Source organism: Mastigoproctus giganteus, chromosome 4 (assembly GCF_048544385.1).
Source record: "Mastigoproctus giganteus isolate SK-2022 chromosome 4, ASM4854438v1, whole genome shotgun sequence".
NCBI lineage: Eukaryota > Metazoa > Arthropoda > Arachnida > Uropygi > Thelyphonidae > Mastigoproctus > Mastigoproctus giganteus.
Genome location: NC_143578.1, coordinates 62486646 through 62514599, shown reverse-complemented (window position 1 = coordinate 62514599; position 27954 = coordinate 62486646). Strand labels below are relative to the sequence as shown.

The window sequence follows — 27954 nt, the reverse complement described above, 5'->3', positions numbered from 1 at the left end:
CACTACCTTGAATAAGAAACACTTCATTTGTGATACCAGGGTACCTGCCCACCCAACTAGCTTTGAAATGGTGCCATCTGGGTGGTGGTGCCCACCGTTCCAAAACCGCTTCAGAATAATGGCCTCCCAGACTTCCATCCATATGCCACTGAAACTTGTTTTAACCTGAGTACTTTAAAATCAATAATAGGGAAATTTCAAAAGAATGGTTACTAAAAAGACCCTTGAGCCTGAAAACAAGTAAGGATTCCAGGGTAGATTGCAAATATCCAGTTATTTTACAGGCAGCAGTGAAGGAATGTAGCATAAGATTAATAATTAAGATTAATTATAAGGAGCTTATTAGACTCACTTCATTCACATCCCCAATCCAAGGGAATCACTTCATTTCCTTGGATTGGGGATGTTCAAATAAATTAATAGTCCATAAAGCTGGTACACTACAGATTGATCAGGCCGACTTCTGATGGGAAAATCATGGAAGCGATCATGCTTGGGCCATTCCTGTTTCTGGTTTTCTTAAACAACATTGACAGAAGAGTACAGGATATGATCACAAAATTTGCAAAAAATATTGTGAGTATAATTAATGGCCTGTGTCAGAAACAGCACTTCTTTGGAATGATATTGATAGGCTTTGGTGATGGTCAGATCTAAGTGCAAGTTAAGTTTTAATGTTGCAGAATGCAAGGTTTTACTCTGGAGAAATAGCAACACCAAAATAGTATATTTGGTGGGAGTGAATTAAAAATGTTAGGGGGAGAAAGGAGTTTGGGGGGTTGATATATATATACAGAAGAAAAGTTCTTAGTGTAGAAAGATGGCAAGGAGGGCCCATGGTGTCCTGTCAATGATTTTTTGACATAATAATAAGATAAAACCGTGTAACCCTCACCCAAGACTGAATAACTTAGTTGTGTGGAATTAAAAAAGAAAAAACCTATAAAAATAGTTCCCATTTCAATCATATTTCCTTTTCCATACAGTTTTGAAGAATGGCATTTGTAGCCTTTATGCCAGCCATGTAATTTAACTGGTGCATTGAAACCTAATTGAATCAGAATGTCCTTTAATTTCGTGATTGCAGTATGATTACACTCACGGCACTGCAGAAAGAAGTATGTGAATGTGGATAGTGACTATGGTAAAAAGTATTTATTTAGTGTATTTTCACAAAAACGGTGCCTCATTTTTAAAGTATATACGATTTTTTTTTTTTAACAGTTATTTTCCCCTGTCCCTGATAAAATATAATAGAGTCTAATGTACTATCTGTATAAATGAATGTTATGAACAAAAGCATTAATTTCAGTTACTTTTTTCAATCTTAAGTTTTGTTTCAGATGGGCTTTATAAAGTAGTGAACCATTTAACTGTTAAATGGTCCCTGAGTGCCAAATGATTTTCTCTGAGATATATAGTATGCTCTTTCTAGGCGATAAAGTTTAATTTCCTTTCTAGTGTCATTGTCTCTTTTGTTTATCTAAAGTGGTTCTGTGCTTCAAGTGTTAAAGTAAGAACCAAGAAAGGAAAACTGTTTCTTTTTTCAGAGTATATATATTAATTACTAACAAACTTAACTTTTACAGTCGCTTAGGCACTGGTGGTACTGCTCCTGCTGCCACATGGCGAGGCCAGTAACTTGGAAGAAGAAAGCCCCTCTCCCAGGGCTAAAAGGAGAAAACATGGAATTTGACAATTTCCCTCTAATTGAGCCTCGATGCTCATCGTGTCCCAAATTAAATGATAAAGACCATGACACATTACAGTCAAAAAGATTGCAGACTGACACAGAGCAAAAGGAATGTCCATTTTCCTTATCTTCCACTCCTTGTCAAACAAATGCACGAGTATACCCTCCCCATTTCTGATACAGAAATGCTTGGAAAGCTCGACAGGTTCACCTAAAATGGTGAAAAGACTAATTGAAAATGTGAGTCATAAGCAGTCAGAGACTCTGCCGAATCTCTCAACTTTTGGTGGTATTCCCGTGCAAGTTATTCCACATGCAACACTAAATGCCTCCAAAAGGGTGATCACTCAGTGGGATTTGATCAGTGTCACAGAAGATGAACTAGTCCAAGAGTTAAAAGAACAAAAAGTCACACATGCTAAGCAGATATGATCAGTAAAGACTGTCAGCTTGTTCCCACGTGGAACATCATCCTTACGTTTGACACACCAAATTTACCATTGAGTGTTAAAGCCGGCTATCTCAATTGCCGTATAAGACCCTACATTCCTAATCTCATCAGGTATTATAAGTATCAAAAGTTTGGGCACTCTCAGACCATCTGTCGAGGGGATGCAGTATGCCCAAACTGTGGTTCAAAATCCCACAAACGGAATGTGATGCTAAACACCACATTGTCCAAACTGTCAAGGCCAACACCCTGCTTATTTAAAGTCCTGTGAACTATGGAAAACAGGAAAAAAGATCCAAAAAAACAAAGTAGAATGGAAAGTGACTTACACTCTAAACAAATTAACAAATGGGGCATCAGGTCCTGATGGTCTTTGTTACCTCATGTTGCAACACCTAGACAAAAAGGCATTAAATTCCCTATTCCTTTTTCTGAATCGGACCTTCTCCAAAAGAGCTACTATCCTTACTCATGGTGTCATTCAACAGTGCTAGCTTTTCCAAAACCTGGAAAAGATCAGACGAATCTGTGCAACTATAGACCAATATCCCTTACCAGCTGCTTGGGCAAGACATTGGAAAAGATGGAACACATTAGACTTGTATGGTACATAGAATTCCACATTAGACCTTATGGTGAAAGCTGAGTGTAACATACAGAACACCTTATCATGGTGTGCCTGGAAAAAACCTTTGACACTACCTAGCGCTATGGTATTCTGCAATACCTGTATGCCATAGGACTCAGAAGTAATTCTCTCATAGAGAATTACCTTAAAAATAGAACTTTTCAAGTGAGTTATTGTAATGCTGTTTCGTAAGCTCTTGTCCAAAGAGAAGGTTTTGGAGCTACAGAACACTCTAAACAAATTAACAAATGGGGCATCAGGTTACCACAGGGGTCAGTACTCAGTGCTACACTCTTTGCTCTTAGGATAAACAATTTAGCACAGAACATTTTGGGTAATGTAGAAATCTATCTTTATGCTGATGATCTTGCAATGACAGTATGCTGTTGCAACGGGATGTAGAAAAGTTGAGCAGATGGGCTGAGAGATGGAAAATGAAGTTTAACATTAACAAATGTAAAGTACTACATATGGGAAGCAGTAACTCCAGAGTAACGTATGAACTCTGTGGTACTACACTGACAGTGGTAGAGAACAAAAAGGACCCGGGAGTAATTGTGTAGGCAGATAAGAAGTTTTATGAGCAGTGCAGACAGCGTGCAAAGAGTAGTTCATGGTGTCTTGTCAATGATATACAGGAATTTTTCAAGCAGGGATAAGCAGGTGATTATCCCCTTGTATAAGGCAATGGTCAGGCCACACCTTGAGTACTGTATACAGGTCTGGAGGCCTCATTTTAAGAAGGATGTAGAGCTGTTGGAATGAGTACAGAGAAGGGCAACAAGATTAGTGAAAGGAACAAAGGGTTGCTCTTACAAAGAAAGGCTTAAGTTTTGCAAATTACAGTGCCTGGAGACTAGGCACCTGCGATGTGATCTGATTGAGGTGTACAAAGCCTTGAATGGTTTGAACATGCTCAATGCTGATGGGATTCTTCCTCTTGCTCAGAATAATCACCTGAGAGGGCATAAATTCAAATTGAGGAAAGACAGTTGTAGGATAGATCTGCAGAAGTTTGCCTTTAGCCAACGGGTAGTTGGTTGGTGGAACAGACTTCCATCCTTTGTTGTGGAAGTTGGTAGCCTAAATAAATTTAAGGCTGGGCTGGACAGGTATTTGGAATGAACGGAGGGGTGAAATGGGAGAAGTTTTTTTTTTTTTATTTTTTTTTTTTTTTATTTTGGCTGATGCTGCATAAGCTTGCTTTCTTGCATCATGTGCCTCTAGTAATGCTAATATCTTGCCATTCACAGAATGTGTTCCATTGAAAGGCACCTGCAGCTTGCAATAAACAAAATAGTGTCATGGACTTCACATAATGGTTATTGTCTGTTGGCAACCAAAACTGCAGTCATTCACTTTTGTAAAAAACAGCAACTACGTCCAGAACCTGAATTATCACTGGGAAATCAACCGATACCAATTACCAGCAATATCCGATTCTTGGGCATGAACCTTGACACTAAACTGACATTCCAGAAACATACTACAAACACGAACTGTCTGTATGAAAAAGCTGAATTTACTTAGTCATCTCATCTATGACATGGGGAGCTGATCGCTATACTCTACTCCACCTATACCGGACCTTAATCAGATCTCGATTAGATTATGGTGCCCCTGGTTATGACTCTGCCAAAAGACTCTGTTAGCCTGTCTCAACATAATACAACATAATACGCTCGGGATTGCTCTTGGGGCGTTCAGGAATTCGCCAGTCCAAAGCTTATATATAGAGGCCAACAAACCCCCACTCCACCTTGGGAGAAAGATGCTGCTCCTCAATTATGCGGTTAAAATAAATAGCCTTCCATCTCATCCTATCTGGTCATACCTCAATGTGATCCTCAATGGGTAAACTTTTTTAGAAATAAACCTCTTGAAAACAAACCTACAGGAATCCGCCTGCGAGAACTGATTCAGCAGCGGAATATGCAATTGACCAATTCACATTGACAGAGAGAAATTGTACAACCTCCATGGAAAGTGTGTATACCCTCATGTGATGACTACTTCCGACGTTGGGGGAAATACTCCCTGAACAATCAAACCATTCAGAAACTACATACAGCTCACTCTTTGCAAATGCAGACACCCTGCAAATTTATACTGATGGCTCCAAAAATGACACAGCTGTGGTGCTACCAACATCAACAGTCTGTTTCATTATCACAAGAATGCAGAGTTTTCACTGCCGAACTCTGTGCCATTAAGATGGGTTTGGCCTTACTTGCTCATGATTTCACTCCGAAGTCTATAATCTATACAGATTCTTTGATTGCAGTGGCAGCCCTCCAAGGCAATTCTCGCTCTCCACATACATTTATAAATCAAATAAGAACACAAATATCCGAATTTCATAACAGTAGGCAGACTGTCGCTTTTTGTTGGATTCCAGGGCACACTGGAATACCAGGAAATGAGAGTGCAGATAAAGTAGCAAGAAATTCCACTGATAATAACCACATCCAGATTCCTTGCACAGACTATAAACCAATCATATGCCGAATTTGCAATGAAAAATGCAGTGAAATTTGGCATAATCAGTTAAATAAGTTACGAAATATAAAATAGAATCCACAGATATGGAAATCTGGTTTCTGCTCAAACAGATAAGAGGTTGTGCTTGCCAGAGCACGTATAGGTCATACTCATCTTACACATCTATATTTATTGCTAGGAAATAATCCGCCACTGTGCTTCCACTGTGATTCACCACTAACCATAAAGCAAAGCATATTCTTATAGAGTGCACTCACTATCAGTATGCCAGAACCACATCATTCCGATCCCTATCTAATTTAAACGAACCTCTTCAAATTAGACTTATTCATGGGGTCAACCCAATTTACCTGAGTTTTTCCACTATCTAAAACAGATTAATATATTTGTGCTCATCTAAACTCTCTTTATTAATCAGTACAGTCTCTCTCCACAGGAGCAGATGCAATTTGGCCAAAGTAGCTCTTAGGCCAAAAAAACCCAACAACAACTATTAAATGGTTTATTACATTTTGTTAAATTTTCATTTAGTTTTAAGTTTTAAATTAACTTTATAGACAATCAGTAATTTTTATAATTAAATATTTGATATGAAAGGTGTATTGTATTCCTGTATTATTATTTTATTATTTCAAGCTTTAATGAAAGAAACTTATGTTGATGATGGAGAAGAAATGGATGAAGAAGAGCATGGAGATGAACCGAGTGAAAGTGTAAGAAATTAAGAGGTTGCATTTTTTGTTGTTTTAATTTAAAATCATTTGCCATGAAAGTTGATGAACACTTTGGTGAGAGACAGTAAATCAGAGGGTTACTTTCCAGTTTGCTTTCCACAGTCTTTAGATAAGAATATAAATATTTCTTTAACACTTTGACTGCCACATCGGCCCTATGTGTCCAACACCATTAAGTTTTTTAGGTGCTGCATCAGACATATATGGCTGATACCCTATGTTTCAGTCATATCTGTGTTAGCTGTGTAGCACTGATGATTGATGTGAATTTATACTAATTTTGAAAAGCATGGCTTCTAGTGATACATGTGATAAAATTTGCATGGGACTGTGAGAAAAATAACCGAGTAACTGCTGACCATTTAAAAATTCTTTATTATGCGAATTTTACAATTACAAAGTGATTGAGGTATAACAACAATTCAAATCTTTTGGAGAGATATAATTTTAGTTACTAAGTTATTTTATAGATAGGTTTGGTTAACCAGTAAGATGAAGTACCCCCAACCTTACTAGTACCATCCACATAAGAAACCCAAAAACTTTATCTTTTAGCAGTTGTTGAAACCCACTTTTTCAGACAACTCTGCCGTGAAGCCTGGATACTTTGAATTTTCTGTTCGGCATATCTGTTTGTTTCTGTTATAATAAGATTTATGACTTCTTCATCAAAAGGCGTGCCTCCGTAGCCAGGTGGGAAGGAGCAGCAGTGCGTAGCACACGCTTCTTGATTAGACTGGGATTCGAGCCCGTCACCACCAAATACGGAGGATGCGGAAAGGTCAGGGAATGACCACCGCATATTCCCGGAGCAATATGGCCTTAGTTGCTAATGCTCCTAAAAACCAAATAACAAACAAACAATCTTCATCAAAAAATAATAAAAAGGCCTCAAAATGAGTAATATTTCTTGCTACATCTATTTGCAGTCCTGATTTGCATATAAAATCAAATTGTTTATGGCATCCTTTGTATTCAGTCCATTCAATAACTTCATTTGTTTCAGTCACTTCAATCTCATATTCTTCAGTCTTTTCAATTTTCTCATCACTGTTTTCTTCTGCTACACAGTCTTGAAGCACTTTTTCAATATTTTCCGTTATTTCAGTATCTCCTCCTTCGTTTGATGAAATATCCCAGTCAGGATGTTTTACCGAATCATCAGCCAGAGTCAATCTTGTTTTTCCTCTTCAGAAGTAGTAAGATTTTCAGCAATTTCCCACAGTTCCTCTTCTTTTAGTAATTTTCTTTTAGCCATTACTTTTTAGAGTTTTTTATTACAACACACTTGTTCTTTGTTATTTGGTTTTTAGGAGCATTAGCAACTAAGGCCATATTGCTCCGGGGATATGCGGTGGTCATTCCCTGACCTTTCTGCATCCTCCGTATTTGGTGGTCACGGGCTCGAACCCCGGTCTAATCAAGAAGCTTGTGTTTTGCACTGCTGCTCCTGCCCACCTGGCTATGGAGGCGCCTAACACACTTGTACAAACTTATGAAGCAACACAATACAATGTAATGGATAATACAATGCACTACCACTCTTTTTTTAACAAACTTGTTTTGACAAAAGCTTTAACAATACTGACAAACTTATTTCAACAAGTTTGTGGTAAGTTTATTGCACAGCACATGTGCAATAAACTAATCGTAAATTACCTTCATATGTGTGACCTAATACGGTCACACGTATGTGACTGACATGGCTTCTCAAGAGATAAGAAATTCTTATATTCTTATCTTCTCAAGAAAACCACGCCAGCAACATATATGCATGACACAAAAGACTTTTTTGAGTTTTTAAGCAAAAAAACGACATAACATTGACATTACAATGTTTATTTTAGAATTATTAATAAAATTATTTACTAAATAGTTTTGGCCCCAAGGGGAAAATTTTTCTTAAACTAGTTTGGCAGTCAACCTGTTGATTGACTCAATCATATCAGGAGGCAAGAAAACTAGTAATGTCAAGTAAGTAGCAATATGCCCACATGTGCTCAGAAGGCTGCAGGGAAGCAATCTGTTGGACCTCAAACAAATATGACAATCTTACTAAAAGAACCTTTTGCTCCTATTGTACACTACTTATTGAGCACTCAAAAGCCAGTACAAAACACCCAATCAGCTGCCACTATTGATACCACTCACTGCTTTGCCTCTAACTAAACAAGATAATATGGAGAAAACTAAAAAAACCTGACTTTCTGCATGCAACAAATGATGAGGTCTTGGAACTTTTTTCAGATAAAGACGTAGACACTGGATAATGTTGATACTTCCCAAAAAGGGTAAATCCAAGACTAAGAAAGCAAACCCATAAGATGGAAGCTTGTTTAGAAGACCTTTATGCCAAACATGATCAAAAGCCCTTGAGATGTCAAGAGCAACTGCTTGTGTTTCACCGAACTTTTACATTGAATTAGTCCATAAATGGCTAACATAAGCCAGAATATCACCAGTGGATCGACACTGACGGAATCCATACTGGCAATCGTTGATCAGACGGAAGGGTTCCAGGTAGTTTAAGAGTTGGCAGTTAATTGATTTCTCCATTACTTTAGAAAGAGTAGAAGTAATCGCAATGGGATGATAATTGGATGGGAGGGATTTGTCACCCTTTTTAGGAACTGGCTTGATATGAGCAAATTTCCAAGCAGAAGGAAAAACACCTTTGGAATAAGAAAGTGAAAAAAGGCGGCAAAGAACAGGAGTAAGTTCAGGAACACAGGTTTTGAGAACAAGTGGAGAAATACCATCAGGACCTGGAGCTTTCTTAGCATCAAAATCCTTCTGGCATCCTTTTGACAGAAGACCACAGGAGGCATTGGGAATGGTGAGGGGGTGTTTTACCAAGATCATTAATATGTGAGTTGGAAGAAAAAGGGAATGCTAGCAGGTCAGCTTTATCCTTGGCTGAAGTGACAACAGAACCGTCTGGTTTGGACAGAGGTGGGAGCAGAGATGGGCAAACGTTATGGCCAATTGCTTTGGCAAGAGACCAGAATGCTCGGCTACCATTAGGGCAAGAAGCAAGTTTTCTCCTCTTAGCCTGTTCATTTTTACTGACTATTGTCTGACTATATACAAAATGTCAATTCTAATAAACACTTCCTGCAACAACAAATGCAATGTTGAGTAACAAGCAGACAAAGCTGCTAAAGCCAACAGCAACGTTTCTGCACCCGAATCCATTCCTTCCACAGATTACAAAAAAGTTATTCATCACAGCAGGATACACCACTGGCAACAGCAATGGCAAATACTAACATAACAAATTGCAACAAATTAAATGTTTACTCCATCCATGGAAATCCAGCATGCAACAAAACAGACATGACGAAGTGATACTCGCAAGGTTAAGAATAGGACACACTCATTTCAGCAGCTGTTGTCTCGTGTGAGGAGAGGATTCCCCTGGCGCCTCTGTAGCCAGGTGGGAAGGAGCAGCAGCAGCAGCAGCAGCAGTGCGTAGCACACACTTCTTGATTAGACCAGGGTTCGAGCCCGTCACCACCAAATACGGAGGATGCAGAAAGGTCAAGGGAATGATCACTGCATATTCCCAGAGCAATATGGCCTTAGTTGCTAATGCTCCTAAAAACCAAATAACAAACAACATAACAGGATCCCCCCCCCCTCTATGTCCTACCTGTCACACACACAACAAACAGTTGAGGGTCAAAATTACTTCAAAGAGTTAACAAGCAAACATCAATTTCTCACTCTCAAAACCATACTGGAAGATAGGAAAAATATAGCAGACATTTTTCAATTCCTCAAGGAAATAAATTTCTATAATCTAATATGAGGCTAAATGTAATCTGTGCAGTAAGCTATAGTTATTCTGTGACTCGTGAAAACTATTCGCAGCAAAATACAAATACAAACAAAATTGTTATGAAAAACCTTCCAGGCACATTTTAGCTGCAGTAGCTCTACGGCAAGAATTTCTAAATCAATCAATCAGTCTCAGGTTTATGCTTCTGCTAGAGAGTGTACTCGGTGGTTAGATCCAGTCCATTACCAGGCCATCTGGACTGCCACTTCACACAATTCGCGCATCTCCTGCCCAAAGGCTTTGTGGTGAAGTATCTTTGTCTCTTCAACGTAAGCAGCCATCCTTACGTTATGCTTTTAAGTTGAAACCCCAGCCTGACAACCTCACTTAAGCATCTGTTTTTGGGCCTCGATGGGAAAATCTGTATATCACATGTCTTACTGCCAACCGACCTTTTGGTATTCGAATCCAAGGGCAGTTAAGTGAACTAAACATGGCAGTAGATAACATTTCCCAGTCACCAAGGCAATTCTTTCCACACTAGGATGCTCATTTACTAACTTGTGACCTCTCCTTGAAGATCTGGGAGAAGGCTGCCATACCTGCAACTTTTTGCATCACATCGAGCGCAGTATTCTGACTTCCTCGCAAGCTACACAGATAGCCTGAAGTCAGAATCATATGTGAGATCAGCTGTCATCTTTCCACGCAAAACAGTATCTAATAAGTTTCTGAAAGAAACTAGCATATATACTGCAAAGTTATGTGCAATAGAAATAGCCCTTGATCATATTAAAGATAGCAATTACCAAAGGTATATTATATTAAAGATTGATCATATTAAAGATAGTAATTACCAAACAAATCAGTGTATGATATATACTGATTTGTTGAGCATTTTATAGGCTCTGTTATCAGTGAGATATATCTCTCATCCATTCCTCTCATATATCTCTCATCCATTTGGCAGATGCTTTTTACTCTTGTTGAATCAGAATTTGACATCCCCTTCTGCTGGATCTGGCCCCGAGTGCCAAGCGATATTAGTGACCACAGTGACTTTCATAGTGATTATCTTGTACGCTTTACTGTAAATACGTTTCACCTAAGTTAAGTGAAATTTCTTGAGTATTATAATTAAATACATTATCCAAATACTATAACCTAGAAAGGAAAATCACCTTTCTTTAATCCCTTTTTCTTTTTAGTTTATACTAATCCTTTCTTCTTTGCTTGGGTCACTAAGTGGCACCGATCTTGCCTCCATGTGGCAGGGCTGGTAACCTGAGGGCTGCTAGATGCACCCCAGACATCCAAAATGAAAGACAGCTCCAATGCAGGAACTGCCAAACACCAGAAAACTGAGGCAGAGAATTACCCTATTCCAACTTTCTTAATTATCCACTTAACTGGTGAAAACGCAATTGGCAGACTCTCACCATTTAGAGTCAAAAAGAATTAGAAAGTAGAGCTGGATCTCCCAAGTCTGTAAAAAGACTGAAGTCAGGAGATATCTTCATAGAGACCTCTAATGCAAAACATTCAGAGTGACTTTTGAGCATTAAACTCTTTGCAGGACTACCAGTAATTGTGACACCCCACAGATCTTGTTCTTGCTCAGCTCCACATAAGTCATACTCATGTGGCACACTCATTTTTGCTGAGCATTAGCATTAGTAGAGGCATTTGATGCAAGAAAGCAAGCTTATGCAGCATCAGCCAAAAAAAAAAAAAAAAACCACTTCCACTTCACCTATCTGTTCGTTCAAAATATCTGTCCAGCTGAGCTTTAAACTTATTTAGGCTATCAACTTCCACGACAAGGGATGGAAGTCTGTTCCACCAACCAACCACCCGCTGGCTAAAGGCAAATTTCCGCACGTCCATCCTACATCTGTCTTTCCTCAATTTGAATTTATGCCCTCTCAGGTGATTATTCTGAGCGAGAGGAAGAATCCCATCAGCATTGAGCATGCTCAAACCATTTAAGGCTTTATACACCTCTATCAGATCACCTCGCTGGTGCCTAGTCTCCAGACACTGTAATTTGCAAAACTTAAGCCTTTCTTCGTAAGAGCACCCCTTTGTTCCATTCACTAATCTTGTTGCCCTTCTCTGTACTCGTTCCAGCAGCTCTACATCCTTCTTGAAATGAGGCCTCCAGACCTGTATACAGTACTCTAGGTGTGGCCTGACCATTGCCTTATACAAGGGAATAATCACCTCCTTATCCCTGCTAGAAAAATTCCTATATATCATTGACAATACACCATGAGCTACTCTTGCAGCCCGTCTGCACTGCTCAGAGAACTTCATATTTGCCTGCACAACCACCCCCAGGTCCCTTTCATTCTCTACCACTGTCAGTGTAGTACCACAGAGTTGATACGTTGCTCTGGGGTTGCTGTTTCCCATGTGTAGTACTTTACATTTGTCAATGTTAAACTTCATTTGCCACCTCTCAGCCCATCTGCTCAACCTTTCCAGATCCTGTTGCAGCAGCATAGGGTCAGTAGTGTCCTTGACAATCCTGCCTACCTTTGTATCGTCTGCAAACTTCGACATTAAGCTTGATATACCCTCATCAATATCATTTATGAATACAGAAAACAATAATGGACCCAACACCGAACCCTGAGGGACTCCACTAATAACATTAATCCACGACGAGCAGTGTCCATTGATTACCACTCTCTGTCTTCTCCCCCTCAGCCACCCCTTTATCCACAGCAGCAATTTGCCTCCAATGCCACACTGCTCCAATTTGTGCAGCAGTCTTCCATGTGCAACACTATCAAAAGCCTTTCTAAGATCCAAGTATACAATATCAAAGTTATTCCCTGCATTCAGTTCCTTTGTGACTGCATCATAGTATCCAATCAAATTGGTCAGGCAAGACTTCCCCTTAACAAAACCATGTTGTGTCCGAGCTATAGCTGAAGTCTTGTCTAAATGATCCTGCAGTGCTTCTTTAACTAGTGCCTCCATTAATTTTCCTGGAACGGAAGTTAAACTCACAGGTCTATAATTACTTGTATCAGCCTTTGATCCTTCTTTGTGAATTGGGGTGACATTTGCACATCTCCAGTCTGTGGGTACCTCCCCTGAGTCCAAGGAAGCTCTCATAATTATGGCTAAGGGTTTGCTTACTTCCTTTGCTGCCTCCTTTAATATAACTGGATAGATCCCATCCACCCCGGGTGCCTTTCTTGTGTTTATCTTCAACAATTTCTCCTCCACTTTACTCTCAGTTATTACAAGATTCTCTAGCTTACTGCTAGAGTTGAATACACCTCTGGCTTTCCCCTCGCTAAATAACTCCTCATGTGTGAATGTCGATGCAAAATATTTATTTAGTTTGTTAGCTACCTGAGCAGGATCATCAACAGTTGACCCATCGATATCAAGTGGACCAATCTGATTCATCCCCTTCCTTCTAGAGTTTACATAAGTAAAGAACTCTTTGCTGTTTTTCTTTGCATCCCTTGCCAAAGATTTCTCGTAATCTGCCTTCGCCTGCCTAACCTCCTTTGTAACTTGGTTACAGATCAACTTGTATCTATCATAGGCTTCTGTGTCATGTGTTAATTTGTATGTATCCCATGCATGTTTCTTCTCTGCCATATGCCTCATCAGTTCATCTGACATCCATTTAGGCCTAAACCTTGAACAATATTTCTTAGTTGGTATGTATAGCCTAGTAGCTTCCAAGATAAGTTCTTTGAATGCTTCCCATTTTGCATTTGCTGTTGGTAACATCATCAGTTGGTCCCACTGTATAGAATTTAAATACTGTCTCAGTCCATCGTAGTCGCCTTTACGAAAGCAATAACCCTTCCCTTTACCCCTAATGGTAGTTACCTCTTTGAGTAAATCCCACTTCAGCACACTGTGATCACTGACACCTAGTGGTTCATTTATCTGCAGATTCTTAATGCATGAAGAATCACTGCTGATAATCAAATCAAGAGTATTCTTCCCTCTAGTTGCCTCCTGAACATGCTGATGTAGAAAACAATCATCCAATAAATCCACAAAAGCCTTGCTAGTGTGTGAGTGACCAGCCCCCAAATTCCAGTCAATATCTGGGAAATTAAAATCTCCCATTATAAGACTCTGATTTACTGGCCCACTCTATTTCCCTGTACAGTATCTTATTATACTCATCAGAGTCATTAGGCCTATAGCACACTCCTACTCTCAATTTTGATCTCCCAATGCTTATGTCACACCAAACTGACTCGACACTGCACTGTCCAGCGATGTCCACTGGCTTCACTTCCTTGGATTTTATGTATTTCTTAACTAATAGCATAACCTCTCCTCCCTTCCTATCCAGTCTATCCTTTCTGTAGACGTTGTACTCCCCAAATTCCAGTTCTGCATTCCTTATATCTGTGTAACACCATGTCTCTGATATCCCAACAATATCTGCCTTTGATGTTTTGAGCAATACCTCAAATTCATCAATTTTATTTACTAAACTCCTAGCATTGGTGTACACGCAAGTATACATGCACCTATTTCTATTCTTAGCTACCCTAAAACAACCCATGTGTTTACTTGTACCGCAATGACTCCCGGCAGTCTCTGAAATATCCTGCATCTTGTTTTTCAGGCTTCTGCTCATTCCAATAGAAGCAGTGCAAGAATCTCTTTCACCTCTGCCAGTGGCTACTGTTAATCTATTCGTCTTTGTCTCCCCCCAAGCTAGCAGTTTTCCGACCCACCTAACACTGCCTCGATAGCATCAGCAAATATTCTTGCACCCTTTCTATTTAAGTGTATCCCATCCCTGTAGAAGCAATCTCTCCTGTTAACAAGTACAGTCCAGGCTGAAAAAAATTCTACCCCTTGAGCCTTGCACAATCTTTCCAGGGCCGAATTGATCGACAAGGCTCTCATCATATACTCCCTCCTATCGTGTCTGGGCAGAATTGCAGACACTTTCAAATTCAACCCTATTTCACGGCTTTTTTTCAACAGTGACCTGTACTTGTTAAGCAATTCTGCCGGTCTCCTACTCTTGATATCATTAGTGCCAATGTGTACAACTATATCATCTTTTGTGCCCTGAGGTTTGATGAACCACCCATGTGTAAGAATCACAAAGCTGTTTTAACCACTTATCATATTTTTATTGAATATCCTTTGTTTAGGGATGCACATCTTTTATGTTTTACTTTACTGCTTTTAATAATCTTGCAGAATCATTTACACTCAGCCAGGTTTTAGATGATAGAATATGTCTAAAGTTTTTAACTTTCTACACTCTGTTAATCTATATGCAAAGATTTAAATTTATACTTTTATATTTTGTTATTTAAATTTATTTTTACCTTACTGCTCTATATATATATATATCATAGGACATCAAATTTTCCTTTTGTTGTGGTAGCCAGTTAATAGGTTACAAACATTTAGTACTATTTTTATTTTTGATTTGATGCATTATGGCCTAAGCTGCCAATGCACCATAAAAAATTAAACCAACCAGCCAACCAATCAGCTGGTGGGGCATGGACATCTTGTCTGTCTAAAAAGCATTTTGAGTAAATCTTTTCCCGAGAACTTTTTTTTTTTACATTGAAACTCCTTAATTAATCTGCAAACTTATGCAGATTAATTAAATATATCCTTGGATATCCTTCATAAAATATATTCTACTTACCCACTTCCAGAATACCAGATCATTTGTTTCAACAATCAGTTATTCTCTAGATGAAAGCAAATTTTTGCACATCTATCCAGCAATTATCCCTTTTCAATTTAAATTTATGTTCTCCCTGTTTGTGTCACCCTTAAACAAAATAAGTGTTTCTCGCTTAGCGTTATCTACGCTTAAACGTCAACCTGTATAACAACTGCGAACAAACTTAAATTATATACTGAGACTTAAACTGAAACAAGAGCTTCAGTTTAAGTATCAGTTGGTATTGTAAACATTACACACATTTATAGGATTTAAATAAAACTTGGTTTGAACACACTTCTTTCTGCTTTAAATTGCCTAGTAAAACTAGTAGGTATTAACTCTTGAACAATTTTAAGATATTTACTAGTATTTGAATTTTTGATTTTGGTTGAGTTAGCAGTAGATTTTTTTATTATTATTTTGTGGAATATGCACAAATCTTTATATATTGAAGTATATTTAAAGAGTGTTAACCAACCATTTTAGGAATCTGAAGAAGAAGTAGATGATGAGGAAAAGATGGATGAAGAAGAGGAGATAGATCACCGAAGAGGGAGGCACCTAAGAAGAGAGCATGAACGAAGCAGGGGTATGAATTAGTTTGATGAACTATTTATATATATTTATGTTATACCCCACGTGTTGGCATAGCATAGCCTTGGGGATAGGTTGCTTGAGGATTTGGCTGAGTGATATACAGTGGATAAAGGGATGGTTAACTGGTAAAACATAGCAGTTATAGTTCATAAATGTAAATACTCTGAAACAATGTTATGGGTGGGATTCCTTGGGGTTTTGATGATCCAGTCTTAGCACTCTTTATGGAGGAAGAAATAGGCACAGAACAGCACCAATACTCCTGCAAAAAGGATAATCTCCAAGACTATAAAAATAAACCATGAACACTTCAGAAGTTGGCCTCTGGAGCAGCCACCAAGCCCAATTAATGGCCGAATTCATACATTGGAATTGTCATGGATTCTGAAGGGATTTTGGTAACTTTATGCCCCTCCTCCATAGGTACATGCTAGGCTGCCTTTATTTGAAGGAGATGTACTTGAAGTCGAATGAGAACCTTACTTTTCAAATTGCCAGTATGATACCCAAAAACTGAATGGAGGATGGGCATTTGTGGTGGATTTTCTATCCTGTTAGGCAATCATTTTTCTCATAAGAATCTGTTCTGTATATTTTCCACATGGGATTAGTATCTCCCACGACTGATCTTGATGATATTAAAGGAAAAACAGCTGCTTACTCCTTTTCTTTTATTATGGGATATCAATGAACATAATATCCTGTGTAGTAGTGTGGCCAACAGTGGGAGGGACTATATAATAGTGCACACACTTTAAATTCATAAGCTCTTCCTCTTAAATGTAAAAAATATCCCTTTTTCAAATGCCTGCCTCCTACATTTTCTGTTTGCTTACCTCTCTTTTGTTTACAACCCAATGGGAGTGATCATTTCCCTTGGTATCTACTTTGGCTGAATAAAGACCTTGTGAGCTATCAAGGGTAACACAGTAAAAGTTTGATAAGGCTGAATGGATGACCTTTGAACAATTGATACAGTTTGACATCACAAGAGTCATCTGGCAGCCTGTCAGTGGTATAATGTATGTACATTTCAGAAGATATTGTCTATGCAGCAGAAATTCTTATTCCAAAAAGATCTCATGGTTTCTATCATTTCCAAAACCTTGATGGAATCTAGGATGCATTGCAGCAAGAACACTCTGGTTTCATGTGATTCAAAATGATCTCTATAATGCATTTGCACAGTGAATAGATAATTTTTGTTTTAAATACAGTTTCCTTATTTAGTTATACAAAGTGTGTTGAAGTTACAAAGAACTTCAACACACCTTGTATGACTTTGGAACTCTCCAAATTTAATTCCTTGCATACCTTCAACACTCCAAATTGAATTTAAAAAAATAAAGTACAGTAAAACCCTGCTATTCGCGGTATCTGTATTCGCGGTTTCGCGTATTCGCGATCGCTGATTTAATATAAAATGAAACCTAAAAAAATGTGAATTTTAAAGTGCTGTGAATATTTTCCGCCATAAAAAAACATGGGCTTGGCTAAAATTATCTTTCCCGGTCAAAACAGCGCTCAGTGGGTGGGGGGAGAGGGGTGACAAAATCGCGAGCGTGGATGTTTCTCGCTAATCCTTGTTCAGTATGTGTTATGTGCTTGTCATGGAAGGTTTCGTCGTTTGCTTTTAATTTATATGCTTATAAATTGAATAAATTTATCAATTTATAAATTGATATGCTTACAAAAGTGATAAATCTACCTTTTTGCAGTGTAAAACACTTTTTCGAGTGTGTTAACGGAAGAAAGTGACTTTATTGTGGACAAGTTCTTTCTGATCCCTACAAAAATATGGCTACGAATAACAAGGGAAATGTGAAAAGATCAAAGAAGGTGATACCATTAGCAAATAAAATTGAGTTGTTAGATAAATTTCTAATGGCGAAAGTGTCTCCTCAGTGGCAAAACATTATAAAATCAATGAGTCAACGGATCAATCAAAAAATCGGAAGAAAAAATCCGCCGTAGTGTCCGTGAAAATGCACTAATTGCTTCAAAAATTTGCTCTGTAACTCGTGATGTTAAATTAGAAAAAATGGAAAAAGCTTTAAATCTGTGGATAGAAGACCGAACTCAAAATAAAATTCCGTTAAGTTCACTCATCATTCGTGAAAAGGCAAAACTCCTTTATCAACACTTTAGCGAAACTGGTGATAGCACTGGCGGGATAAGTTTTTTAGCTAGCAAAGGCGCTGGTTTGAAAGATTTGTTTGAAATTTCTAATAAATATTACAATTTAATATTAACTTGTTTCTTATTTTCATTTCGATGCCATATGCTTGCATTTCACTATGTACTGTCTATGTACATAGTTATATTATGAAGGTACATATAATACATACATAGACAAAATTTTAGACTAGTTTTTCTTATATATTACATACTTTGGAATGGAACCCCTTTATTACTATGGGATCCATAACTCAGTATTCGCGTTTTCGGTATTCGCGACATTTCTCAGGAACGTAACCCCCGCGAATAGCGGGGATTTACTGTATATACAGTGGAATCTCGTAAATACAAAGTTCAAGGGACCTAAATTTTCACGTTTTGTAATAACGAGGTTTGTAGTAATGAGGTCCCCCAAAAGTGTCAAAATGTTACCTTTTTTTTTTTTTTTCTTTCTTTTGGTACATACTGTATATCTAATAATAATAAAAATAAAATAAAAGCAAAAGCCTTGTCTAACAATACAGTAATAGGAATAACATATTTTTTAAAGATCTTATTTTATTTGTAAGATAAACTAAGAGAAAAGCAATATTAACAGAAATGAAAATATTGTACAGTATATATTTTGATATACTGTATACAATATTTTAGTATCACAGTAAAAAGAATTACAATCTTAATATAAAAGGAGACATACAAACCATTAACTTTTTAATAAATTAATCTGATTTAAAGAAAGAATCCAATGCACAGTTTTTGTCCTATATGCATTTTTAACTACAGCATAGACATTATCAAATGCAATAGTTGTTTCAAATGCAATGTTACTGTAGGCCAACACATTCTCTATTATGTTCAATGCATTTTGGGCATCATTTTTGGATGGCTTTGTGTGCACTTCTTTACTTTCACTGTTGCTGGTAACAAAAACATCATCGTTTTGTTTGGTACCCAGCAGCTCCTCTGGTGTTGGCATTGCTGTGGTAGCAACTCATCATCCACCTTCACAAACTCTTCAAATTCGCCAACAAAATCCATATGTTTCTTCAAATTCCTCCATTCCTCACTGTTGCTATCACATTCTTCTCCTGGACCATGTTTTTCGATGATGTTCTCTCCAAAGCCACTCTTTCTGAAGCAATTGATTATTACACTTGATGTAATACTTTCCCAAGCAATAACAAGATTACGGATAGCATCCAAGACATTCCAATTTGGCTGCAAATTGTTCCCTCCTATGTTGTGGATCAAGCACCTTATCAGGCAGGCTCTATATGCTCTCTTGAGGTTATAAATGCCTTGATCCAGTGGTTGCATTAAACTGGTGGTCCTCATCATCAGCCATTTTCGATCCACTGCAGGATGAAGGCCTCTCCAGCAACTTTTCAGTTCCTTCTGTTTTGTGCAATGGCCATCCATTTACTACCCACAAACTCATGAATTTCATCTATCCATCTCCGTTGTTGTCTTCCAGGTTTTCTCTTAGCTCCTCTTGGGTACAATCCTGTTATTTTCTTAGTCCATCTGTCATGTCTTTGAGCTGTGTCCTCCCCAAGACCATTTCAGTTCTTTAGTTTTGATAAGAATGTCCTTTACTTGAGTTTGCTGCCTAATCCATGTGTTTCTCTTCTTATCTAACAGTCTGATTCCCTATATGATTCGTTTCATTCTTCGCTGTGTAGTTCTCAGCTTCTCTTCCATTCTTTTGGTGAGTGCCCAAGTTTCACTTCCATAAGTCATGGTGGGGAGTATACATTGATTCATTATTTTACGTTTCAGACAAACTGGGATATTGCTCTTCAGTATGTGACTATATTTCCTGAATGCTAGCCATCCAAAATTTATTCTTCTCTTGACTTCCAGCCATTTATCATTATTACAGCTAATAACTTGTCCCAGATAAGTATATGACTCCACCTTTTCAATTACTGCTCCTTCAATCATTATTTCCCTTTCTGTGGCATACTTGTTCATCATTAATCTTGTTTTAGCCATATTCATCTTTAGTCCAAAATCCTTACTAACTGTGCATAACTGATTAAGATTTTCCTCTAATTCTTTGGGATCGTGGCTTATGACCACAATGTCATCGGCAAATCGTAAATGATTTAGGTAGTCTCCATTCAAATTGACTCCTTTCTGCGACCAGTCTAATCTTCTGAAAGCTTCCTCAAGGGCAGCAGTTGTTTACTGCTGCCCTTGAGATATTGTCTCCTTGTCGAACTCCTTTCTCAATTTTAAATTTATTACTGTGTTTGTCTAGTCTAATGAAGGAGGTAGCATTCTCATATATTTTCTTCAAAATCATATATGGGGTATCTATGCCTTGTTTTTCCAGTGCCCGAAACATTGCCTTATGCTTTATGGAGTCAAATGCCAGGCATAATGGTGTTTTATATTCATTTGCCTTCTCCATTAGCTGTGACATTATGTGAAGGTGATCCATAGTTGAGAATCCTGTCCTAAACCAGCTTGCTCTTTCGGTTGATTCTCATCAAGTATTCTTTCTAATCTGTTAGTAATGACCCTTGTGAACAACTTGTAGACGTGGGATAACAAACTAATTGGTCTATAATTTCCAGTTTCTGATTTATCTCCTTTCTCATGCAGCAAAACTATGATTGCATTATTCCAGTCCTTAGGTATCACACTTTTTCTAATGTATTTTGTGAAGAGTCTTGCCAGTTTTTGTGTCATGTCTCTTCCTGCCAATTTTAACAACTCTACAGTAACTTCATCTTCCCCTGGAGCTTTCTGATTCTTCATTTTCTTCAACGCATATTCTACCTCATCAGGAAGGATATCAGGTATGTTGTATGTGTTACTAATTTGCGTTCCATCTTCCCCACTGCTAGCATCATTCCCTCGCTCCTTGTATAACTGTTTATAGTAGTCTTCTGCTATTTGAATTATGCTTTCTCTGCTATTCATAAGTACACCATTGCTATTCTTCAGTTTCACTATCATTTGTCTTTCTGTATTACTGCTCATGACTACTGATTGAAATCCTTTGTTTTCCCTTAATGCTTGTTCTACTTTTCTTGTGTTAAATTTTCTTATGTCCTCTCTGAGTCTCTTTCTAATGGCTTTTGCATAACTCAGTATACTCAATTTTCTCCCTGTCAGTGTTTTTCTTGCTCTTCTTTTGTCGTCTTCGGTTCATCATGACAAGTGTTTCTTGAATGATTTTTTCTTCTTTGGATTTCTTTTTATTTATAGGTTTCTTGGGCTTTATCACTTTCAGAAAGTTGTAATATTCCTCGTCGATATCTCGGTCCTGAACAGTCTGCAGGAGCTCAAACTTGTTCTCAAGTTCCAGTACATACTGCTTTTTCTCCTCTTCTGTTATCTCATAGACCTTTGTATTATTTACTTGAGTCAGTTTTTTTCTTTCTTTTCTTACATCTATATCAAGTGTGCATCTTACCATTCTGTGATCACTTCCAACATTTACCTTATTCAGGATAGTAACATCATTCACGATATATCTTCTGTTAGTAAGGATGAAGTCGACTTCATTAGTTGTTAATCCATTTGGGTTCTTCCCTGTCCACTTTCTGTTCACCCTTTTCTTGAAAAAAGTGTTCATTACTGACAGTCTTGAGATTCTGCAAATTCCACAAGTCTTTCACCTCTTTCATTTCTTTCACCAATTCCAAAATTTCCTATAGTTCCCCTTTCTGCACTGTTTTGTCTCTTTCCAACCTTAGCATTGAAGTCCCCCATAATGATAATGTAGTGAGTTTTCTGTTCATCTAGAAGACTCTCAATTTTGATGTATATTTCTTCAACCTCTTCATCATCATGGCTCGATGTTGGTGCATAAATCATTATAAACTTTAGCTTATACCTCTTAGAATCCTGAGTAGTAGTCTTGGCACCCTTGGAGATGTACTTTTAAATTCCAAAATGTTGTTTTTTATATCTTTATGGACCAGAAAGCCAACTCCACCTTCACTCCTTTCACTGTTTCCATTGGTGTACAGCAGATTTCCACTTGATAAACTTATAAGTGATTCATTTCTTCTTCTTGTTTCATCCAAACCGATGATATTCCAATTTACATTTTCCAATTCCTTTTCCAACTCTAGTATCCTGCCTTCACTGATGAGTGATCTTACATTGTAACAGGCCAAGTTCAGTTTCCGTGCATGGCAGCCTGATCATACCCAGAGATTCTTAGCATCCTCTGCTTCCACTCTGATCCTCTTGCTGCTGTGAGAGGGGGAGTGAAAGCCGCTGGGGACTGAGGGCCATTTGTTTTGTTGTGCTGTCATGTGCTGGAGGGTTTGGTCTTTTTCTCTTTACGCTGACCAGGCATCTTGAAGAGAACCACTCTACACGTTCGTTTCCACCTAAGTGACATAACAGGGCTTACCATCGAGAAGGTGTGCATGAGTGGATTTTAGGGAGGCAGGCGAACCAGACTTCTCCTAAATCTTCTGAAATAGAAAGATATTGGATCTATCAGTGTTTTAGACTGAGTGTCTGATGACACACAGAATGCCTATTCCCCTCTAAGCCCCTTGTGGTTCTTGTGGTATTGGGAGGTAAAAACAACAGCCATATATTTGTCAACTTAATTGTCTCGGCAGAATATGCTGTACAACAGTCTAAAATCATCAAAATGTTCCTTTTTTCTGAAGCCATTCTTCTGTCCAATTTTGATAACCAAGACTGAAAAATATTGACTGAAAGCCATGCACTTCTATTGGCCTTATAATCACAGAGAAGTTGGTTAACTGCTTTAAATCATCTTGGCTTGGTAAACTTGCCAATCACAAGTGGGCATAGTTTTGTACTGCCATCTGGATTGCAGCATAACAGAACAGTGAGTCTTTGTTTACTTAATTTTCCACCATGACAAGACTCTCCTCGAACAGCAAATGTTTCGTTTGGCAGCAAATTATAAAATAAACCTGTCTTGCCAAGATTAAAAATATCCTTTGCCTCATATTTTTCAAGGATGGACCATACAGAACATACCCAGTCTGTAGCCTTTTCTTTGTTGACTAATCCAGACTCATTGCAAACATTTTGCGAAACCAAGTTATTCCTGTCTTTAAATCTTTGGAGCCAGCTATGGCTGCATTTGAAGTGGCTAATCCCATGTTGCTGAGCTAGATAATTTGCATTTTCTTGCAAAATCGGACCTGATATTGGCAAATTAGATGTACGCATTTGTTGGCACCACTCAAAATGTTTTGCACCATGAATTTGTTTCCTGTTTTTCATCGGGATGTTGTATTCCTTTGGAATGTCTGTTTTGCTTCTTTCCATCCTATCAGCCTCTTGTATAATTTTTAGTTTAATTTCCAGGCTTAATTCTGTCCATCTACATTTTTTCACTAGACAAGATTTAATATAAACAAATTTTTAATTAATTATTATTATTATTAGCTATATGGTGCAAGGAAGCCTGAGGCTTATGCTGCACCAGCCAAAAAAGAAATTTATGAAGTACCCCAAGAGAGGATCAGAAGTAGAAGGGAATCACCAAGAAAGAGAAGTATGATGATATCCAGCTCAGGACCCTGGGTGTGCCAAGCCTATACTCGCCAGATGAGAGCCCCTGGGGTTAAATTTTAAAGACAAGTTCTGAAAAAGACGTCAGCTCAGATAAAATGGCACAAAAAATAGATTTTTGTATACAATAGCAAAAGATTCTTTGAACTGGGGTAACAATTGAAAATGACCTTATTCCCGTGGAGAGTGAGGGAGTGCATGTAAAACAACTTAGAAAAACTTTTTATTCTTTTGTTAATTTAGCAACTCATCCTTCAGAAAGATGTTTTTTTCAGAGTGCACTTGACATTGTAGCTATCATAAACTGCTTTTGTTTATACAAAACTAATTTCTAAAAGTCAGGACCATCCTCCGAGAAGTAGGGAGCCAGGCGGCTGGGGGCAATATTCGGATTGCTCTGCCAAGATTTGTATTAAACATACAAAATGACAATATTTATTTCTCATGGGGTGAAAAAGAACTTTGTAATACATATTAACTAAATTTTGTAATAAACAAATATATTTACATAGAAAAGCTTATCCTTTCACAGGGGAATGGTATGTGCTTCATATAAACGAGTACTTTGTATAAACCAAGTTTGTATTAACGAGATTTTACTGTATGTATATTGCAACTGCTTTAAAAATAGTGGGAAGCTTGTTTAGAATGTTGTCAAAAGATGGCATCACAATAGAACACGACACATTGATGCAGTGCTGCAAACAGCATAGTATGTAATACTTAAAATGGCATTCTTCAGCCATTGAGAACAATGTGTTATCCAGTATTTGTATTTATCAGAGTACACTACTATTGAAATTCATTAGGATATGCTGACATTCTGGATATGAAAAATTTGGGAATGCACTGAGTAGTCTTTCACCTTTTAAAATTCAAAAATACATAGAAAACCTAATAGGACCTCCCCCCCCCCACCAAAAAAAACAACCAAGCACCTGAGATTTGGCAATTTTCCTGTGGAGGTCTAGGATAAACATGTCAAAAGAGCCCCAAACAGTCACATCCTTTGGAGGAATATCCATTAATGTTTTCCCATTGCTACTTTAGAGTATCCCTAGGAGCATGATAGCTGAGTAGGGTCTCATAACCATATTAGAAGAGCTGAAAAACTGAATTACAAGACCAGGGAATTATGCATTTAAAGCACATATTTACTGGTGTCATAATTCAGTTATCTGATGTAGTGATGTATATTTCCCTATCTCTTCCATCATGCAGTATGATTGATGACTTTTGAGGTTATGATGAACGTCGTGGCAAGATCCAATATTCCTTACATTTCGAGGGTACAGCTCTAAAACGGTTTTCGCAGGCCGGCCGCTAGTTAGTACACCGGACCGAACCTATTGGTAACTCTCTAGAAGGCTTCCAGATCAGCTAGTGTATAATCTTGCTACCTCTACTCTGCCAGATAGTGACTGGAGGGAGTCCGAGTAGTGTGTATGCGGGGAGCATTGTCGAGGCCACGTTATGTCAAGGATCTGGGTATATTCTTACCACATGTACGCCATATCCAAAAATTTCATTACTTCATACAGCATGTCCCACCCACTTTTTCTTACTATTGAATTCACCATGAATTGTCAAACTAATAGAACAAGCTTATCTGCGAAAAGATCTAAACCTCCCAAGGACTTCCTAATTCATTTCACAAATATACGTAGTCTCAATTCTAATCTCAACGATGTCCATTTCCACTTGCAGTCTGCCAAACCCCATGTACTTTTTCTGACAGAATCTCAGTTATCGGTTGATTCAACTACCGCTCATCTCAGATGCCCAAATTATTCGCTGTATGATTTCTTTCGCCTCAAAGGTGGTACTCGTGCATATGTCCGTTCTGATATTCCCTGTCAGAGACTTGGCAATTTGGAATCTCCTCTCTTTGATCTTCTCTGGCTTAAAATCTCTCTACCTCATTGTGTCAAATTCATCTGTTATCTCTACCGTTCTCCTAACTCCACTAATCACTTGGAGCTCTTTGACTTCCTCTCGTTGCAACTTGACTTTCTCCAGTCCAACTTTCCTAACAGTGAGGTAATTTTCCTTGGTGATTTTAATGTTCACAACTCCAGCTGGCTTCCGTTTTCTAGTCACACCGACCCAGCAGGTCGAGATGCTGAGGCTTTTGCAATTACTAATGACCTAGCACAGATTGTTCATTTACCTACAAGAATACCGGACAATCCGAATCATACAGCCAATACGCTTGATCTTTTTCTCACAAACAACCCTTCTAAGTACACGGTCGAAGTGAGAGGTCCTTTAGGCACTTCAGATCACAACTTGGTGATTGTCTCTTCTCCAATGGAACCTTTATCTCATGGCTATTCCCAACCTCGTGTTGTTTGGCATTACAAGAATGCAAAATGGGATGACCTGCGAGACTTCTTTTCTTCTTTTCCTTGGTCGGATTACTGTTTCAAAACTCCTGATGTCAACGTTTGCTCAGATCGTGTCAGTGAAATTATTCTTGCAGGAATGGAATCCTTTATCCCACACTCTGCTTTAAAATCTCGTCCTTTATCTAAACCTTGGTTTTCCAATAAATGTGCTAAGGCTGTTCAAGAGAAGAATGTTGCATATCGTAATTGGCTTGTTTTTAATTCTTCAGTTTCATTTTCTGCCTACACCAAAGCTCGCAACAATTGTAAAGCAGTTATTAATCAGTCCAAACTAGAGTTTGAACAGGCTAAGAGTAGAAAACTTGCTTCTTGCCCTAATGGTAGCCGAGCATTCTGGTCTCTTGCCAAAGCTATTGGCCGCAACTTTTGCCCATCTCTGCTTCCACCTCTGTCCAAACCAGATGGTTCTGTTGTCACTTCAGCCAAGGATAAAGCTGACCTGCTAGCATCCCATTTTTCTTCCAGCTCATGTATTAATGAACTTGGTAAAACACCTCCCACCATTCCCAACACGGTCCATTCAATGCCTCCTGTGGTCTTCTGTCAAAAGGATATCAGAAGGATTTTGATGAATCTTGATGCTAAGAAAGCTCCAGGTCCTGATGGTATTTCTCCACTTGTTCTCAAAATCTGTGCTCCTGAACTTACTCCTATTCTTTGCCGCCTTTTTTCACTTTCTTATTCCAAAGGTGTTTTTCCTTCTGCTTGGAAATTTGCTCATATCCAGCCAGTTCCTAAAAAGGGTGACAAATCCCTCCCATCCAATTATCGTCCCATTGCAATTACTTCTATTCTTTCTAAAGTAATGGAGAAATCAATTAACCGCCAACTCTTAAACTACCTAGAAACCTTCCGTGTGATCAACGATCGCCAGTATGGATTCCGTCAGTGTCGATCTACTGGTGATATTCTGGCTTATGTTACCCATTTATGGACTACTTCAATGGAAAGGTTCGGTGAAACACAAGTAGTTGCTCTTGACATCTCAAAGGCTTTCGATCGTGTTTGGCATAAAGGTCTACTAAACAAGCTTCCATTTTATGGTTTGCCAACTGTTTTTAGTAATTGGTTATCCAGTTTTCTCTCTGATCGCTCACTGAGGGTGATGGTAGATGGCTCTCTATCTTCTAACTTCTCCACTAATGCCGGTGTCCCCCCCCTCGACGTGGGCACCTGTACGTGGTGAGGGGACCTCCCAGTGACGCTGCTGGACTTCCAGACTAGCATCACTGGGATCCAACGCCCACAGCCCAGATTCCAGGCTTACATCAATGGAATCCGGCGTGTTTGCCGTGCGCTGCGACCCGTGGAAATTCGGAAAGGGAGATCCTGGTGGTTGAGGGGCCCAGCTTCAATACACCACTTTGGCCCCTGCTTCGACAAGACGGGTGGTCCTGGAAGGCCCGGCTAGGATCAATCGGCTAGTAGGCTCGCCTCCGAGGGTCAACCGGGTCAATGCCACGCCCCTACCCTCATGGTCCGAGGGACAGGATTCAGGCTGACGGCGGTGCGGGTATAGTGTCTGGGTAGCCCTGGCGTCCCACTCCCGAGCGCATTTATTGCATGCCGGGTAGTGGGCGTCCCTTTGGGCTCCGTGGTGGGTGGGGAGCCCGGGCACTGAACCACTTTAAAACTTTCATGAATCCTGATAAACATATTCCTTCAGGGGCCCCAACCCGGTCCCTATCTGAAAATAATGACGGAGAGGCAGATAGCATTATTGCTACAAAGAGGCAGCGAACCGAACTACCATCAGGGCCT

General features: G+C 38.7%; 1 protein-coding gene across 1 annotated transcript in view; it reads left to right on the top strand.

Annotated features, from left to right (window-relative positions):
* Positions 1–27954, top strand: part of PQBP1 (poly-glutamine tract binding protein 1) — a 172478-nt gene that overhangs the window by 46638 nt on the left and 97886 nt on the right. Inside the window, exons 4-5 of the mRNA XM_090372746.1 lie at positions 5911–5987; positions 15971–16073. Of these exons, the coding sequence (XP_090228872.1) occupies positions 5911–5987; positions 15971–16073 (180 nt within the window). The remainder of the gene's footprint in view (positions 1–5910; positions 5988–15970; positions 16074–27954) is intronic.